The 20178-nt window shown below is 39.2% G+C and overlaps 1 protein-coding gene and 1 long non-coding RNA gene across 8 annotated transcripts in view; one reads left to right on the top strand and one right to left on the bottom strand.

Annotated features, from left to right (window-relative positions):
• Nucleotides 1-5148, top strand: part of LOC108278564 (probable E3 ubiquitin-protein ligase HERC1) — a 61106-nt gene extending 55958 nt beyond the window's left edge. For all 7 annotated transcript variants that reach the window (XM_053687755.1, XM_053687749.1, XM_053687754.1 and 4 more), the window contains exons 74-80: nucleotides 47-216; nucleotides 422-587; nucleotides 910-986; nucleotides 1171-1423; nucleotides 1691-1843; nucleotides 2063-2368; nucleotides 3790-5148. In XM_053687755.1, the coding sequence (XP_053543730.1) occupies nucleotides 47-216; nucleotides 422-587; nucleotides 910-986; nucleotides 1171-1423; nucleotides 1691-1843; nucleotides 2063-2368; nucleotides 3790-3975 (1311 nt within the window). In that variant the 3' untranslated portion in view covers nucleotides 3976-5148. The remainder of the gene's footprint in view (nucleotides 1-46; nucleotides 217-421; nucleotides 588-909; nucleotides 987-1170; nucleotides 1424-1690; nucleotides 1844-2062; nucleotides 2369-3789) is intronic.
• LOC108278594 (uncharacterized) overlaps nucleotides 1-20178 on the bottom strand; it is a 54210-nt gene that overhangs the window by 8259 nt on the left and 25773 nt on the right. The window lies entirely within an intron of this gene.

Genomic DNA, 20178 nt, shown 5'->3' on the forward strand with positions numbered 1-20178 from the left:
TCTTCGACATCCGAGCGTGAGTAACCCTGCTGCTCTCTGCGTCCAGGTCTCTTCCTCACGCTACAGCTCGGGCACGGCGGCCATAGTGCACGGTCATATCCGAGGCCTTCTGTCGCCCAAAGTGAATACTCTGCCGCTGGTGCGCTCCATCGGCCGGACCATGACCCAGGGCAAGACGTACGGGCCCCAGATCACTGTCAAGAGAATCTCCAGCAGGTACACACACTCACTCAGAGCGGTTTTTATTCACTTAAAATGATGCTTATTATTCCAGAATACGGTGAGAAAGTTTGGAAAAATGAAACAAGGCACATATTAAACGACAAGCAAATCCTTTCCTCAGTTTCCTACGAGGAGTAAGAATTATTTTCCGAATAATGAATGGTTTGTAATGTAATCTATGTTCTCACTCTGTCCACAGGGGGCGAACCAGTAAGCCCATTTTTGTGCAGATAGCGAAGCAGGTGGTGAACGTGAACCCGACGGAGCTGCGCCTGCCCTCCAGAGCCTGGAAGGTGAAGCTGGTGGGAGAAGGAGCCGACGACGCGGGCGGAGTGTTCGACGACACGGTCACCGAGATGTGCCAGGTCATTCTCCACATAATTCTTTACTGCTGTACGACGGGGATAACAGCATATTGTATCCGTTTATTAGTCATACCACAGAGTAACTACAAACGGATAAAATATAAAAATAAATAAAATAAAAATTCATCATCAGCAAGTTTGCTGTGGTATAAGAGGAATAAACCATGACCGTTCTTGGAAAGTGATCAACTTCAGAGTGGTAACAGGAAGTCTTCGCTTCATCACACCACCCCGGTGTTGATTATTTTCCTATAACAGCACAACATGGAGTGTGTTACTCCCCTTACTTACTTATCTCTTAGTTATTATCTCTCTTTCTCAGGAGTTGCAGTCTGGAGTGGTGGATTTACTCATTCGCACTCCCAACAGTTCTGCAGATGTGGGCAGTAATACAGATAGGTAACACAAACACACACACACACACACACACACACACACACACACACACACACCTGTAACTGCGTCTGTGTCCGGATTCCTGTTACCGTGCGCCTGCAACAGGCCTTGTACCATTTCCTTTTAGCAGACCTATGATTACCCATGATGCTCTGAAAACAAGCGAGCATTTGCGTGTGTGTCTCAGGTTCCTCCTGAACCCGGCGGCCATCTCTGATGAGCACATGCTGCAGTTCCGGTTCCTGGGCATCCTGATGGCCGTGGCCGTTCGCACGAAGAAGCCCCTGGACCTGCACCTGGCTCCGTGGGTGTGGAAACAGCTGTGTGCCATCCCTCTGGGCGGAGCCGACCTGGAGGAAGTGGACCTCCTCACACACCGCTCGCTTCAGGACATCCTGAACCCTGACCACAGCAGCATCAACGAGGACAACTTCACTGTGGTGAGATGCTGGGCTGGATTTTAGAGCCAGACTTGTTTAGCTGATTTCAAGGGGGGTGGGGTGGGGGGGGGGGGGGGGGTTGTTGGGCATTTTTTTATTACATTTAACTCATTTTAAGATGTTTTTTTTTCCATATTCTTCTGGCAAAATTTGAAGTGGGTGGAGCTATACATGTCCCCATTAACGTGAACACTAAATTTAATTTTTTTGGAGAGTACCCACATACAGGAATGCCTTTAAAGGTAATAGTGGATTTCCTCTCTGTAGATGATTCCTCTGGACTCGTTCGTGGCCCACAGTGCGGACGGGAAGCTGGTGCCGGTGGTCCCCGGTGGCCATAACCTCCCGCTAACCTTCTCCAACAGGGCGGAGTACGTGGAGCGAGCGCTGGAGTATCGACTACACGAAATGGACAGACAGGTAAAGTGCAGGAGAATAACGAACAGCTTGGCACAGTGCGACTCGGTCCACTTTCCTGCCACACGCTGAGTTAACACGGCAGGTAATAAACACTTCATGAGCTGAGTCAGGTGAAAACGAGCTGTAGCATTACCGTGCTAGCAAGCATTTTAGACATATCTCAAACCTGAGCTAATGTTTACTCCAGTGTATATCTTACACTGATTGTGTGTGTGTTAGGTTTCTGCGGTGAGGGACGGCATGTCCTCCATCATCCCCGTGCCATTACTCTCACTTCTCACGGCGCGTCAGTTGGAGCAGCTCGTCTGCGGCATGCCCGAGGTCTCTGTAGAGATGCTGAAGAAGGTGGTGCGCTACCGCGACATAACTGCCAACCACCAGCTGATTGGCTGGCTCTGGCAAAGCCTGGAGGAGTTCACCAATGAGGAGCGAGTCCTCTTCCTGCGCTTCGTGTCCGGACGCTCCAGGCTGCCGTCCAACCCGGCTGACATCATGCAAAAGTTTCAGATCATCAAAGTGGACCGGGTGAGTGAGTTTGTTTGTTTGTCAACATGCAGAAGATTTGACCCTAAAGATATAGATTAAGCCTAAATGGGGGTTAGTAAGGGCCAGGAGTAAAGTAATTATGATTTAACCTTCTGCAACAGGACAAGATTTAGAGGCCTTACTAATGTAGAGTACGTTACTAATCTCAAACTAGATTTCAATCTTTCTGAACTTACATTAAGATGTGTTGGGGATTAGTAGGGTTTTCTGGCCTTAAATGACCAATATCCAACTAGATTTAGTGTGGGTACAGAAAAATCCCACTAGTCCTAATGCGAGTACAGAAAACCTTACCCATCCCCAGCTAAGCTTAAGGTGAGTCTGGAAAACTCAACTAATCTCTAAACAGACTTGCCTTTAGAAAATTCTAAACCTAGTTTTAGGGATTAGTAGTTGTGTGGACTCACATTTAACCTAGTTGGGGCTTAGTAATACAGATTCAGAAGAGGACTCATCACCAATGAGGCTTTATGTGAATCCAGCAATATCCTACTAATCCCTAAGAAGGCTTAGTGTCTGTAAAGAAACTGTACTAAACCCCAACTATGCTGAATATATATCCAGGAAAAAAAAAAGTCATACTAACCCCCAAATGTGTTTAATCTAATTTCAGAAAACCATACTAACCACAAACTAAGATTAATCCAAGTGCAGGAAAGCTACTAATATCCAACCAACTTTTATGTGAGTCCAGAAGATCCCTAACAAGAATTAACACAGGTCCAGAAAACCCTACTAATCCCCAAGTCACCTTAGTTTGTATTCAGAAAACTCTACCAATGTCCAGGTAGTTATGGACTCACAATAAGCACATTTGGGGATTAGTACATTTGTTATATTTCGATCGATTGATCTTGGTTTGAAGTTACTGTGGTTTTCTGAAATTAGATTAAACACATTTGGGGGTTAGTACAATTTTCTGGACACAGAATAAGCTGAATTGGAGGTTCGCAGAATTTTCTGGACTTACATGTAACCTAGTGGTGGATTAGTACAGTTTCCTATACTCATTAAGTCTTTTTAGGGATTAGTAGGATATTGCTGGATTCATATCAAGCCTCAGTAGTGCCAAGTAGTCTTCTGAACCTGTATTACTAAGCCCCAAGTAGGTTAAATGTGAGTCCACAAAACTCTATTAATCCCTAAAAATAGGTTAACCGCTAGTAATCCCATACTAGTCTTAAAGTAAATCCAGAAAACTACTAATCCCTAATTAGGCACAATGTGAATCCAGAAATATCCTACCAATCCCCAACCTAGTTTTAGAATTTTCTTAAGTTAAGTCTATTTAGCGGAGATTTCTGGATTAGTTTAGGGGTTTAGGGATTAGGAGCTTTCCTGCAGGTGGATTAAGCATCATTGGGGTTACTAGCATCCTCTTGGTTTATTTTCCCCTGCAGCCCATGAACGGTCTCCCCACAGCCCAGACGTGTTTCTTCCAGCTGCGTCTCCCTCCCTACACCAGTCAGGCCGTGCTCTCCGAGCGTCTGCGCTACTCCATCCACAACTGCCCCTCTATAGACATGGACAACTACATGCTGTCCCGCAACACGGAACCGGCGGACGGCTCAGACACCGAATACTGATGCGACCCTCTCATCATGGACTCTGTTACATAGAGAGGAAAAGGAAAAGCACTAAACCAGCTCGGTCTGGGCTTTTGTTTATTTTTTTGAATTCCTCCGGTCAATGTTCTTCCTTACTGGTGCAATACAGAAACCTCTAACTCCAGTGGTGCAGGCCGAGAGTGCCGAAGCGATCCATGACTCAGTTATGGGTAAAGAAGTGTTAGAACTTCTCTTTAAACTTAAAGGAGCAGTTTGTAAAAATGTGTGTTCGTAGCCCTCATCGTTTTAAAGACACGCCGAGAGTCACAACATCGTCATGCACTGGACCTGGACAGTTTTGTTATTCAAGAATGTTTTAGACGTGTGTATTTTTCCAGACCCAAGAAGTTAGCTCCGCCCCCAGCCAAAAACACGAGACGTATATCTTTAGTCTAGGTCGACGTGAAAAGCATGTCTGTTTTTAACTGCAGTTCGAGGGCTCAGAAAATTACAAACTGCTTCTTTAAAAAGAAAAGAAAAAAAAAATAACTGTAAAAGATATTTGCTACTAAACGCATTAAAATGCTAGCAACGGTTCCAAACGACTCGAGCTGGGAAAACACTAACGAGGCATCGGGCAGCTTCTTAATCCCGGTTTATAAATTTATTACGTATTTATTGATAACGTGCTGTACATCACGGAGGACGCACCGAGACTCGAATTAACGCTCCTCAAGTTGTTTTATCTTGAATGTAATACTTGCAAAATGCCATGCACATTATGCACTCAGATTTTTATTTGCCAAATAGTGTACTCCATTATAGAGCTGTGGATGGAATTTGAGGTGGTTTTATTTTGTTTGTGAATACATGTGGAAATCCATAGCGTGCTGTGATTTATTTTTTTTCATCCTTCAGGAAGACGTGCGAGTCGGCTCACACGTTCAGCTCAGCTCTAGGTCAGTGAGTTCAGACTTAGTTTAGAGGACAGAAAGTCTCCTCTGCTTCTACACGGAGAATGCAGTTACTACTGTGTGTGTGTTGTGGTTTACATTAACGCTAATTTATTCGGTTTGTTTTGTAAAGACAGCGAGATGGTGGTTGTGCTCAGAGATGTTTGCACTTCAGACCTATATGCATTGTTCTTGAATATGTAAAAAAAGAAACAAAAAAAAAAACAACTGAATATTAAAATGATTTAGAGCTGCTCCAGTACTTAGTCCTTCTTTTTTTTTTTCGTAACCCAATACCAGTGGTTCTGAGATACAAATCCCAATCCTTTATCATATTAGGAAGAATCATGTTTTTTGCATTTATAACACTTTCTCTAAAACTGACCATGCCTGCTCCTCTAAATCCAACACATACACAGGCCACACCCCCTTGTCTATAACTGATACATGCCGAAGCCACACCCCCTCCACTAAAACTGACCATGCCTCCTCTAAAACTGACCCATACACAGGCCACACCCCCTTCTCGAAACCGGACCATGCCTGCTCCGCTAAATCTGACAGAGGCCACACCCCTTTCTCCAAACTTGGCCTCTCCAAAAGGCCACAGCTTCCAAATTTCTCCTTGGGCATCAATAACGTAACTCCAACAAGCTAGTGAGCTCTCTCTTATTAAAATATTATTTTATTATAGTTATTCCGGATTAAAGCTGCTACAGGGAAAAAAAATAATAAAGTGCACAGCTCTCAAATTTCTCAGAAGCCTCTAGATCTTACAGTCCAGACTGTTCTGTCTCAGTTAATCAGCAGCCAGGTTTGTTTTCTCGTCACTTTCCATCCAACATCCCCCCCGCCCCCCCCCCCCTAGAAATCAGGTAATCTATAATCTATATTACAGACACCCCAGAGCACAAGCAATCCAGTGACACCAACTAGTCCAGTTACCGATGATTAGGTGAAATGAAATGACGAGTAAGTGTGAGCAGGGAGGAGATTCTCCAGAAGGCCAGGTAACACAGTCTCTCGCTGAAGGATGTGATCAGTTGGGGTGTCTCGCTTTCCTGCCTGAGATCTCAAGGTTTTGATGAATCTCTCGGCTGTGCTCCAGCGAGAGCGGCTCAAAGTGACGGCCGTAATCAGATTCTCCGACTTTCTGCTCTGAAGTAGAGGAGGTGAAGCCCTTCATCTGATCGCCGAGAGATTAAATGGTTGCGCAGATGACGAGATGGAGGATGCCTCCTCAAATCGCACGCCATCAACGGACAGATGAATTTTCCGTCACTTTAAGAGGCGATCTGAAGAGCCTCGACTACGATTCGGAAAACTCGAGCGTCAATGACGTCAAATGGCACCTCTTCAAACAAAAAAAAGTCCAGAGACTCAGACGCAGAATAATTTTAAGATGGTCGCTTGTCGCTTTCTCTTCCGTAGCGCCGCTGGTGTAGTCTCCTCATCACGAGGTTAAAGTATTTGCGAATTTCTGTCATCAAATCACTTTACCTGTAGTGTTTCTTCACCTGGAATTCATAGACTTCATGAGTTTCTTCATTTTAGGCTAACACTAACGTTTTTCGGACCTGGAAATTAGCTCCACCCCCAATCGAAACGGTTTACATTCAGCATTAATGTGACTGCGTGGCAACGCGCGAGATATGCATCCATTCCAAACTGGCCACGTCCACACGAAGAGGAGAAAGAATGGATCTGTGCCACTTTTGCATTCAATCTGAGTGCATCCTCAGCAACAGCCTGAATTATGTGCTGAAATAGCAGTCGTGACACACATTTCCCACATTTCCCAACATGCGACCTTATTAGGCACCTGTTTTATTTGTGTACGATTCACGCTGTAGTCAGCAGGTTTGCAGCTGCTCCTGACTCGGACCCGTCGTCAGCCTCCGCGCCGTTTTTAGCGCTCCATTCATCACGGCCCGATGCGCCACCGAGTTAGAAAAGGCACCCGAGTTACAGCTGCTGTTCTGTTTAATGAAATTAACAAATAAATCGACTTTTATGATAAACATAACTGAGAATAATCCTCCCTGAACCCATGTTCTTCAGCTGTTCCTTAATGTTTCCAGGCAGAACCTTACAACACAGTGCTGCACTCTCAGGAAGCCTTTCAGCTAGCATTTATTGATGAGGTTAAGGACGCTTAATCGAACCCTTAAAGAACTCTCTAAGAAGTCTACAGTATAAAGTACCGAGATCGATTGTAAATGCGTGACGGGTTCCAGGTGTTAAGTAAGGAATAAAACGTTCTGGGAGCGGGGTTACTGTTGTTACCCTCCTGAAGTCGATCATTTTCCTTCATCTCAACATGTCCCGAAGTGTTTTATTCCTCTTATACCGCAACAATTTTCCAACAATTCAGATTGATTATTTATCAGAACATCAGGTCATTCCTTTTATCCGTTTACAACTGTGCAAACACCGGGGACATCAGAAAACGCCGACACTGGAGACTCCTTCCATAAACATCTCACCTGATCGACAATTACACACGGTTTTTAAACCTGTTTATGTGGCGCATCCTTATGAACGAGCTGTCGCTATAGAAACGATAAAGTTTGAATATAGAATGAGCGCATTCATATAAACCTGTGATTTATAGATCTGACCACTCAGACCCGCTCTGTTTCACTGCTTCCAGTCACATCAGCAATTATCTTTTCCTGCCTTTTTTTTTTTTTTTTTTTAAACCTCACACTGCAATCACAGTGCGTACGCCTGCTACACACTTCACACACTTGAGAGGGCGTGCTGTTGTTTTAAAAGCCTTCCGTTTAAACGGCAGCACTAAAAGAACCTGACTGTCTGCTGCAGCAGTTTATGACTGGATCATTATGCAACGCTTCAGGGTGTTCGCTCTCTGTAACGGCTCCCGGTTTTCACTGTAGAGATGATTAAACGCCTCTCCATCAGGCTGCCACGTCTCTGCTCTGCTCTACTGTACAATACACTCCATCTGGCATTCTGGCCTTGAGTCGAAAACTCACACCTCATGAATAATTCAGAACTGCGGGACTTCACAGCCTGAGTGACGGATGCTGGAACTCCTCTCCGGGCCGGCAGGGGGCAGTGTGGCACTGTAACTTTGAAACGCTGATAGCCTTATTGGAAATATATTTACTGAAAAAAAGAAAAAATAAATGTTGATGCGTTCAATACTTATTTCCCCCACTGTACGTCTATATATATATTTGTGTTCATTTTGCTTTATTGGGCAGCTGTGGCTCAGGTGGTAGAGCGGGTTGTCCACTAATCGAAGGGTTGGCGGTTCGATTCCCGGCCCACGTGACTCCACATACCGAAGTGTCCTTGGGCAAGACACTGAACCCCAAGTTGCTCCCGATGGCAAGTTAGCGCCTTGCATGGCAGCTCTGCTATAATTGGGGTGAGTGTGTGTGTGTGAATGGCTGAATGTGAGACAGTGTAAAGCACTTTGGATAAAAGCACTATATAAGTGCACCATTTAGATATGCCTGACCACGCTAGACGCAAACGAGCTAGTTTGTTAGTCACTGGCTCTCTCATATCAATTATAAATCCATTAATCTAACGCAAGCATTACATGTATTTAATTGGTACTTTTCTAAACCCTAAAAATTGCTGAAAATGTTATTAAAAAGTCACCTGAATAACGGGTTCGAAGATTTCTGGGAACGAAAACGGTGGGCAGGTGCACGTTTCCTGCATGGCCGGTCTGCTGATGCAGCTCGTTCTTGTCGTCCGTGTCATTTTTCTTCGCACGAGACAAGGCTAGGGAAGCGAGCGCTCTCATCTCATCATGTTTAAATCATGGACATGATGGATTTCCTGTCAGGGGAAGAGGGCGAAACGGAGTGGACACAAATGAGAGGAGGGGTTGTGGGAAAGAGGTCCGTGTCGGGGCAAACGGAGGAGCGAAGTCCATTAAAATCAGGAAGTGATGACGCCGAGAGAACCTCCCTACAGTGGAACATTTTTTGTTCCGTATCAATTAAAACAAACATAGTATTGCTTTAAAGCATTTTAAAGCAAGACACGTTGCTTGGTGCACATCTGAGAAAAATAAATATATCATATATACATATATATATATATATATATATATATATATATATATATATATATATATGATATATATATATATATTATATGATATATATATATTATATGATATATATATATTATATGATATATATATATATATATATCATATAATATATATATATATATCATATAATATATATGATATATATATGATATATATATTATATGATATATATATATTATATGATATATATATATATATCATATAATATATATATATGATATATATATATCATATATATATCATATAATATATATATATGATATATATATATCATATATATATATTATATGATATATATATATATATCATATAATATATATATATATCATAATATATATGATATATATATGATATATATATTATATGATATATATATATATATATATATAATATATATATATATATATATATATAATTTATATATATATATATATATATATAAAAATAAATGAGTAAAAAAAAAATAAGGGGTTTTTATTTATATGTTAAATACATTTTTCCCTCTGCTTGCTCTGTCCTGTTAGCAGTCGATGCCAAGTGTAATTACAGCGTACGTTTAGTTGTATGAAGTCTTCTTGTTTTAGTAATTAACCAACACGTCCAATGGAACTGTTCTTATTTATTTATTTGTTTGTTTGTTATTCGTTGATGATTGTCTTGTTCCCACGGTCGCTGTTACTCAACACTATGTATAAAATACCTAAAGCCTCTTTCCATATTTTATAGTTGCCTAGCAACAACATTCTTGCGCTATTAACCTTTTGGATGGTGAGCAGATTGCGTTTCATCACTTTCTAGCTTTCAGACTTCGAGACAAAACACAACAGGACCTCTCGAGCATCTCTCGTTAACTTACATGCGTTCGAGGTTAGCTTAAAAATTTGGTAGAAAAAACAACAACTGATTAATGAAATCGTAACATAACCGTCCACATCATTTATAGCATGTGTAAAGTATAACTGCTAATTGACATATGGAATTATTGAAATTCGTTTTTGAATTAAAAAAAAAAATCAATTTCAAAATTTGATTTAGCGGATATGTCTAAGAGATATCTTGCTTTTTTTAAATAAGGTTCAGTTTCAAAGCTGAGTGAAATTAACTAACAAGGCTTTAAGGGTAATTTAAAGTTCAAAGAAGTCACTCCACGCCTTAATTCGTAATATTGGGAAAAGAGTAGAAATAAATTGTCGTGTATAGTGAAACGGCTAGCTAATATTAATTATTTAATCATAGATAACATGTACTAATAGGTGAAACTAGCAAAACGATTTCCTAAACTGGTGTCACAGTCCGTAACTGTTAACCGTTTTAGAGGCAGTCACTACGATCAGCATGCTAGATCGATGAACAAATCACTAGAAATAAACGAATCGTGCTCAGCCTCTCTGGACTTCCGTGTACTGGTGAATAAACAGATCATCTAAAAAGGATTAGGAATCTTCATTAAATGTCATAGTGTTTATAAAATAAAATAAACCTTATAATGTAGAACCACAATCTTTATTCAGATGCACAAAGATGTGATGAGGTCACGCTTTCCATCTTTCATCAAATCCCAGTCGGATCCGGTTTGGAGAGAACGTGCGAGTTTGTTTCCCTGTATGTCGGATGAGGTGTCGTTTTGGATTAATTAATTCCCAGACTGTCGGTGTTGGTTCCCCGCCGGAAGAGTCGACACCCTGCAGAGAGCTTCGAGATGCTGGCTAAGAGTTTCTCTCATCAGTTTTCTCTTTACGGTTCGGTGCCTACAAACCCGGATATACGCGTACGCTTAATCTGATTTAATCTGGGTATATTCTTATATTAGATCGAGATTCTATTTAGATTGACAGCGCATGCACATTTCCAAATATTTGTACTGTTACTCTTTACTCATTTCATTTATTTACCACAGAGCAGAAAACGTATTAATGACTAATTATATGTATTACTGACTTCAGAGTGCAGAATAATTAAAGAATTAATAAATAAATAAATAACACTCTGCGTCACACCGTTCTAAGAAAATGAACAACATGGTGTTGTGCGATTTGCACCTTAGGAATCAACGTCCTATTAATTATGTATTTTATGCAACTGCACTGTTTGACCACTAGAGGTCCAAATCTCTGGTGCACAACCCATACAGTTTAAGTATGCAGAGAGCAATAAGGTTATAAGGTTACCTGACCATTTAATAACATCTACAAGAGCTCATCATCTTCCAGACGACCCTAGCCCCGAGCCGCTGTGATCTATAGTGCCTGAGAAGGAGGCCGTGGAAGTCAGGTGTTTTAGCCGACTTTGGAGCTCTACTTCAGGTTAAATCTACGCCGCGACTGCGGCTGTATGTTTCAATGGATTATTTCTTCCCCATGAGTCAGAGACTTTGTTAATTCGATCAAAACTTTGAGAGAATTTATAAAATAATTAATTTTATTTACCCCTACCCCCCGATATGATAAACCTGTAGAACATTTTGTTTACAGCATTAAACCTCCGTTCATAGCCATTTCTTATTAATATAGGTTTTATACAGACAAAAACTATTGTTTATGATTCACAACCTAAAAAAAAAAAAAAAAAAAAAATCATGAATTTGTCCTCATTCGGATTTTGTTCAGAACATTCAGAGAATCAAATAGAATCGAGAAGCCAGTATCGTTACACCCCTACTTACCGTATTAACAACATTGTACTATACTGTAGAAATTATAACATATGAGAACCAGTGCATTAATATAACCTACTGTCAGAGCTGCTGTTACTGAAAATCTGACCAATCAGAATCGAGAATTCACCAGCACTGTTCTAGAAATACTTTTTTTTTTTTTTTTTTTTTTTTTTTAAATCCACTGAAGACCATAAAATAGAAACGGACCCAATACTTAGCCTTGAGGGACTCTTATCTCGAACTGCTTCTCTCCTGCTGGGTGTTGTACATATGCTCGCTCTGTAGGCTCTGTTTTATTTTTACCCAGGTTTGGATTATTTCCCCAAGTGATCCCAATGTTATGGCTGCATTATGAAGGAGTCTACAGAGGTTGTTTTTTTTTTTAATCTTCCTGTTTCTTGTGCATCACTGAAAGCTTGGTGTGTGTGTGTGCGCGCATGCATGGAGGGTTGGAGCAGTAATCCCAGATGGACAGGCGATGTAATGGAGGTTCCTTGATTGCAGTCATGTCAGTGTACAGCAATCTCTTTAAAAGCTTATATTTTTAGGATCCTTCGAGTCCTTGTCCACAGAATTGTACATTTACTTCAGCAGAATCATTTTCCTACCATATCGCGACCATATTTTTTTGGAAACTAAGGTTGCTTTCAAATCTTGATCATTTGGTTTCACATCACAATGATTTTCAAGCTCGGTAAACTGCCTTCCGTACTCACGTTATAGCTACCTGATCGATCAGTTTGGTCATTTTTGTATTAATTGAAACTTCTTATTGGTCATTTTATGATGGCGATAATGATTAAATATTATTTGAATAAAAATGTTTTAATTGAATACCTTTTTCCTAGTAACGCCATTACTAGTTACACTTTACCCCGAGGTCAATACACCATTTTCTCGGACGTTCCTCAGAGTGCCAATAATATTGACATAAATACTCATTTCTGCTCTCCTTTAGGATGAAAACATTCCTTAAAATGTATTTAAGCCATTAAAAGGAAAACGCTGAATAGCTGAAATATCAATGACAATCTATGTGTTGAATCGAATACGTTAATAATCTAATACATTAATATTTCATACGTTTAGATTTCTTAAAATGGAATTTGAAAAAAAAATTCAGCATAAAAATTCACAAATTTCCGATCCAAATCCGAGCGGCACAAATATCGTTCCATGATGTTTTATCCAGAAAATAAAAAATAAAATCTATTCTGCAGGGTTTAAACCAACAGCTTTTCTATACTACTGCAATTTATAGATTTTTTAAATATATATTTATTTTTTAAACATACCTTTTATACTTTCTGTACACAATAAGTACATTACATAATATATGATTAACATACAAATGTTCTTGGAAACATTTTGGACAACTAGTGTTTGAAAATATTTTTCTTTTCTACTGACCAATGCAGAAGATATAAAATAGGTTTTATCCAAATAAAAATTAAATTTTAAATTTATGTATGTAAATTTAAATTTTATGTATGTATTTATTTATATTATTATTATTATTATTATTATTATTATTATTATTATTATTATTATCATTATCATCATAAATTGTTTAATTTAATCCTGGGTCAGAGTTCAACAACTCCAACATAAATATGAAATACTAGTATTTAGTTTCATCTCATTAAAATGCATTCATTCCCGACCTGTTCTCAATGCAGTGATATAGCTTTGTATGTTTAACATAAAGGTTTCTAAATACATAAAGGTGTTTAACTATTCAAAACAAAAATAAAATGCCTTAAAAAAAATTAAATAAATAAAATAAAAAATCCTCAGCTTATTCTGGGAGAAAAACAGGAGAAAAAAACTGCTGCTAATTGCTGAGATGTTTAAAACCCTGCAGGCTTTTAGGATATGAAACTCTCAGATGATAGTGATTCAATAGATTATATATACACACATATAGAGCCGTTTTCTCTACTGGTGTTTCACGTCCCTGGCCATGCTCTCCGTCTCTCTCTCACACACATACACCCCCCCACACCCACCCTGCGGCGCTGCGTATGTCTGCTTCAGCATTACTGCTTCATCCAGGACGAAAAAGGAAAAAATAAAAACATGCAGAAATCCGTTTCATCAGCAATATGAAGCTTATTCACAGGTATAAACCCCCGGCTTTGAATTTAATCAGCGTACATTTGACCAGAGACATAATAGATTGGCTTAATCTCTGTGACCTATTACACAGACACACACACACGCACACTCTGTCCTTTAAAAAAAAGCTAAGTGATTTAATCAAATTTGAATTTAATAATGCCTCAGATGTTGAGACTTCCTCCACATGTGATTCTGATGATATAATTCTGACTTTGCTTCCTTCATTAACAGGAATAAACAAGATAACAGCAAGTCAGTGAAGCTGTATGTTAGCCAGAGTCTCTGGATTAGACAGTGTCATCGTGTGTGTGTGTGTGTGTGTGTGTGTGTGTGTGTGTGCACATCATACAGCGAGAACTATAAATCCTATTTAGTGTGAAGGCAGATGTCGATCCTATTTCAATTCCATCAATTCTATTTCATGCTGTTCTTTTCTGTTGAGTTGTACTGTGCATTATTCCAGTGTGTGTTGTTCTGTTTAATTCTCACACTGATCATCATTCAGCCTTTAAAAATATCGTATTAAAACTAAGAGTATTGAACATTATGGGGGAAACCGGACTGTCTGGAAAAGAAATCCAACTCGCTCCTGACGTACCAAACTGTGACCTCGTGTGTACTCCACCATCTGCCTTCACACTGAAAACAGGATTTATATAGTTATCACTGTACTCTAACCCACACACAAAGAGACAGAAGAACTTCTGTATGGATGCTAAATGGCGTACGATCCAGTGACTACTGCTAACGTACAGCTTCGCTGACTCACCGTTATCTCGATTATTACAGTTAATGAAGGAGGGCCTAATTAAATCATCAGAAACAGATGTGGAGGAAGTCTCTTAACATCTGAGGTGATGTTATAAAAATTTTTTGATTAAAATCAGCTTACTATTTTAAAGAAAAAAAGTGTACGAGTATCTGTGTCACATACAGAACAGAATGAAATAAAATGAAATACAACAGTATAGTAGAACAGGAAAGAGAATGGAATAGAACAGAAAGAAATAGCATAGAATACAATATAATGGAAGAGCATGGGAGTTCGTGAAGTAGAACAGAATTGAATAGAATAGCAGGAAACAATGGAATAGAGTGAGATAACATGAAATAATAGAATTAGGGCTGCAACTAACGTTTATTTTCATTATCGATTAGTTGGCCGATTATTTATTTCGATTAATTGATTATTCGGATTTACAAACCTTGAGGTTTGTAAAAAACAAAATGTGTGCCATTTGAGACGATATTATCTTTCTAAAATCCGTACAATAGACCAATGGTTCTCAACCTTTTGTGGGCATTGGATCCCTAGCATATTTCGAACAATCCACAAGGACCCCCACTCAAAAGGAAAATAATCAGAGAAAAAAAATTAGCACCCTGGTATAACGATCAAACGCGAACCTTGAAACAGACAACTCGACAATTAGAACGTAAATGGCGTCAAACCAAACTGGTGATATTTCAAACAGCATGGAAGGAGAGCCTACTGAAATATAGGAAATGTCTTGGCGATGCTAGAAAAATCTATTTCTCCACCTTAATAGGAGACAACAAAAACAATTCTAGATTCCTTTTCAACACAGTAGCAAAATTAACTAGGAATAAAACCACTACAGAGAGAAACACTCAATCATTACATAGCAGTGAAGATTTCATGAAATTTTTCATTGATAAGGTTGAAAATATTAGACGTGAAATACAGGCCATTAAATTAAAACCGGACAGTACTGTAACAAACCCATTACATGACAATGTAGCAATATCAGATCAATGTTTAGAGTGTTTTGCTCCGCTTAGAGAGACCGAACTAGCTACATTAATCTCTTCAGCCAATTCATCAACTTGTATACTAGATCCCGTACCTACGTTTGTTTAAACAGATTTGTCCAGGAGTAATTGAATCACTTTTAAATATAATCAATTCTTCCCTAAGCACTGGCTATGTACCTAAATCACTTAAATTAGCAGTTATTAAACCCTTGATTAAAAAACCTGATCTTGACCGTCTCAATTGTCCAGCTATAGACCAATATCAAATCTCCCCTTCATCTCTAAGATTTTAGAAAAGGTTGTAGCAAAGCAGTTAAGCTCGTACTTAGATAGGAATAACATTCATGAAATGTATCAGTCAGGATTTAGACCTCATCATAGCACAGAGACAGCGTTAGTTAAAGTAGTAAATGACCTTCTACTGACCTACGATCAGGGTTGTGTCTCGCTGCTTGTGTTACTCGACCTTAGTGCAGCTTTTGATACTATAGATCACACTATTCTACTTGATAGATTAGAAAATGTTGTTGGTATTAAGGGAACAGTCCTCTCCTGGCTCAGGTCTTATCTGACCGATCGTTATCAGTTCCTAGATGTAAATGGTGAATTCTCCATGCGTACTGAGGTTACTTTTGGAGTTCCACAGGGTTCTGTTTTAGGCCCACTGCTCTTTACTTTATATATGCTACCCCTAGGTCAAATTATTCGCAAACATGGAATTAGCTTCCACTGTGATGCTGATGATACACAGTTGTATGTTTCAGCGAAGCCAGAGGACAGACATAAGCTTAGTAAAGTTGAGGATTGTGTAAAGGACATTAGACATTGGATGTTAATTAACTTCCTTCTACTTAATTCTGATAAAACAAATACTTTTATTAGGCCCACGTGTAGCTAGAAGTAATCTTTCTGATCACATGGTTACTCTGGATGGTCTTTCTGTTTTTCATGTACAGCAGTTAAAGACCTTGGAGTGATTATTGACTCCAGCCTATCATTTGATGCTCATGTAGATAATATTACTAGGATAGCCTTCTTTCATCTCAGAAATATTTCTAAAATAAGAAACATATTGTCACTACATGATGCGGAAATACTAGTTCATGTATTCGTCACCTCTAGATTAGATTACTGTAATGCCTTACTGTCTGGATGTTCCAGTAGGAATATAAATAAGCTCCAGTTAGTCCAGAATGCAGCTGCTAGAGTCCTAACTAGAACTAGAAGATATGACCATATCACACCGATATTATCAATACTGCATTGGCTCCCAGTGAAATCTCGCATTAATTATAAAATACTCTTATTAACCTATAAAGCACTAAACGGTCTCACGCCACAATATCTAAGCGACCATTTGGTTTTCTATGATCCGCCACGCCTACTTAGGTCAAAAGATGCAGGCTATTTGACGGTACCTCGAATAGTGAAGGCTACAGCAGGGGGAAGAGCTTTCGCTTATAGAGCACCACAGTTATGGAACAGTCTTCCAATTAGTGTTCGGGACTCAGACACAGTCTCAGTGTTTAAGTCTAAGCTTAAAACGTATTTGTTTACTCAAGCCTACCCTGACTAGATTCTGTTCTACTACTTCGCAGTCATAATAATCTTTTTTTCTCCCTCTCTCCTTTCGCCAAGCCCCACACGAATTTATGGAGATACTAGAGATCCAGATCCTTTCTGCCTCTGGGTGGAGCTCAAATCTTCTCTAATTCCAGACTGCTGGGACTACGGCTGCTCCTAACGCCATACAGACTTCATATAAATCCATAATGAACTTTTTCACAATATCTGTTGTTACCCAGATGAGGATGGGTTCCCTTCTGAGTCGGGTTCCTCTCAAGGTTTCTTCCTCTTAAAACATCTTAGGGAGTTTTTCCTTGCCACCGTCGCCACTCAGTGGCTTGCTCAGTTGGGATAAACTCACACCTTTAATATCTGTATACCATGTTGATATTTCTGTAAAGCTGCTTTGAGACAATGTCTATTGTAAAAAGCGCTAAACAAATAAAATTGAATTGAACCCCCTCAATCCACAACAATTATAGTCTATATATTAAAGTCATTTCTATACATGTTGCTTTATTTTAATAATATTTAACATTATTAAGATTGACATAAATATTGAATCAAAACATTTCAAGATTTGATTTTTTACATTTTATTGTTGGGGTGACATTTAATTTGACTCTCTGAATTATCCTTTGTTTATTTGACCCATTAATGCAACACTTGAACTTGTCTACCACTCATAGGTTTTTGCAAATAATCATTTAATTTGTAAATAAATTTAAAATAAATCCATCAATGAACGATCGTCAACTCAGCTAACGTGATATTTGCAAATAAACAAATTGATTAATTTTAAAAACATCTCATTTGAATATGTTTTGATACATTTAACAAAACCAAAAAAACCACACACACATATACACATTATATACACACACACACACACATACTAATTATATATATATTATATATATATATATATATATATATATATATATATATATATATATATATATATATATATATATATATATATATATATATATATATATATATATATATATATAAACAAACAAACATTTTCAAAACTTTCCTATAGACCTACTGCAATTACACCACTGACCACTAGGGGTAGACTAGGGGGTAATAATCGATTATGAAAATCATTGTCGACGTTATGGATTAGTTATGGATTAATCGGTATGGATTAGTTGGTCTGTGCGTGGCACGCGGCTTGTTTATTCATTACGTTACTTCTGTTCCGAAAACATGCATCGGAGAGTAAATACTAAAGTTGTGTCCCGAATTAAGTACTACACACTTACACTATGCACTCTACTGTCTAGTGTGTGAATTTTAGAATGGTAAATGGTCTGCACTTATATAGCGCTTTTATCCAAGGCGCTTTACACTGTGTCTCATTCACCCATTCACACACACACACTCACACACCAATGGTAGCAGTGTGCAAGGCGCTAACTTGCCATCGGGAGCAACTTGGGGTTCAGTGTCTTGCCCAAGGACACTTTGGTATGTGGAGTCATGTCAATTGAACCGCCAACCCTATGATTGGTGGACAACCCGCTCTACCACCTGAGACACAGCTGAAAGGTAATGTCGTCTCAAATGGAATACTAGCGGGTTTTTTTGCTAACCGGAAGTATAAGCCGCTTCCTAGTCGACGGCACATGACATCATACGCACGTAATGCGACACCGCTAGCTTTAGCCTAATATCCAGAGTCACCGACAATGACTTTCTTCAGCTTACTGTTTATGTCAGCGTTACCTTTTATTCCCAACATGACCTCAGTCACCATCAGATGGAGGAGAAATCAAGTGACTGAGGAAGAATGTCCTCGACGGCAAGGGAGCATTTTATATTAAACACCGCAGAGAAGGTCAAACTTTATAAAGCGATGTTTGTGTAGCGCGAGCACGACAGTGATGCTGACGCAAGTTGCTTAAAAGGTTTAGTTTAATTTAAGTGTATTGTCATTATATGTTGTATCAGTGTAACTTGTCATTTATTATAACGGAAGTGATGTGTTAGTAATGAGGCCGCGTTGCTCCTCAAACGCGGTGCAGATGCTCTGATAGAGTGGGAGCGCGAGTAAGATCTGTAATGTCTAATTAAAACATTATGAGCAAAAGTAAACAGAAGGAAAATAATATGACTAAAGGCGGCGAGTGACAGAAACCACAAAGTGCAGTGGAAGTGAGTTTTTATTATAAATTTAGGACTGTAGTTTGATTCAGTGCTTTTTGGAATAGACTCGGCTATCACGAAATAGAATAGAATGAAACAATACAGTAGCATATAATAGAATAGAAGGAAACAAGGGAATAGAATGAAATATGAAACAATAGAATAGAAGGAAACAATAGAATAGAAGGGGATAACATGAACTAGAATAGCAGGGATAGAATAGAATGAAACGTAATGGAACTGAATGGGATATCATGAACTACAATAGCAGGAAGTAGAACAGAATGCTGTAGTATGCAGTAGCTACTCAGTGTGTGTGTGTGTGTGTGTGTGTGTGTGTGTGTGGTTCTCCTCGATGGGAGGGTCGTACAGATGAACAGATGAGTCATTTTGTACATTATTTATAGTGTTCTGGTTTCTGCTGCCTCAGCGCCGTGTGCCGACTCTCTTACAGGTTTACACTAAATAACAACAATAATATTAAAACCCACATCACATCCGAGCTGGGCCACTAAAAAACCACCGAGGGAGACGTTCCGCACGGCCAGCAGAAGCGGAGTTATATTTATCATCGTCTACTCGACAAATTTAGGGTTCGACACAGGCGGCCTTCAGGCTCCTCGGAAAACACGCGATGCAGACGTACAGCTCTGGCCGAATAGTAACGCGAGTTCGGAATAACACGCTGCGTGTCGTGCGAATATGGGAAATTAATAAAGGACATGACAGTGTGATGATGCCGAGCTAAATGTTATTACTCTGAATTGATCATTTTCCTATAACCGCACATCCTGAATAAAAACCTACTGTTTATCCATTTATATTTACATAAAATTAAGTTAGTTCCAGTTCTCACTTACGTTATAGCAGATACAAACTCTCACGCTCTTGAAGTTACTACAACACCTATTACAACA

Source organism: Ictalurus punctatus, chromosome 18 (assembly GCF_001660625.3).
Source record: "Ictalurus punctatus breed USDA103 chromosome 18, Coco_2.0, whole genome shotgun sequence".
Taxonomy (NCBI): Eukaryota; Metazoa; Chordata; class Actinopteri; order Siluriformes; family Ictaluridae; genus Ictalurus; species Ictalurus punctatus.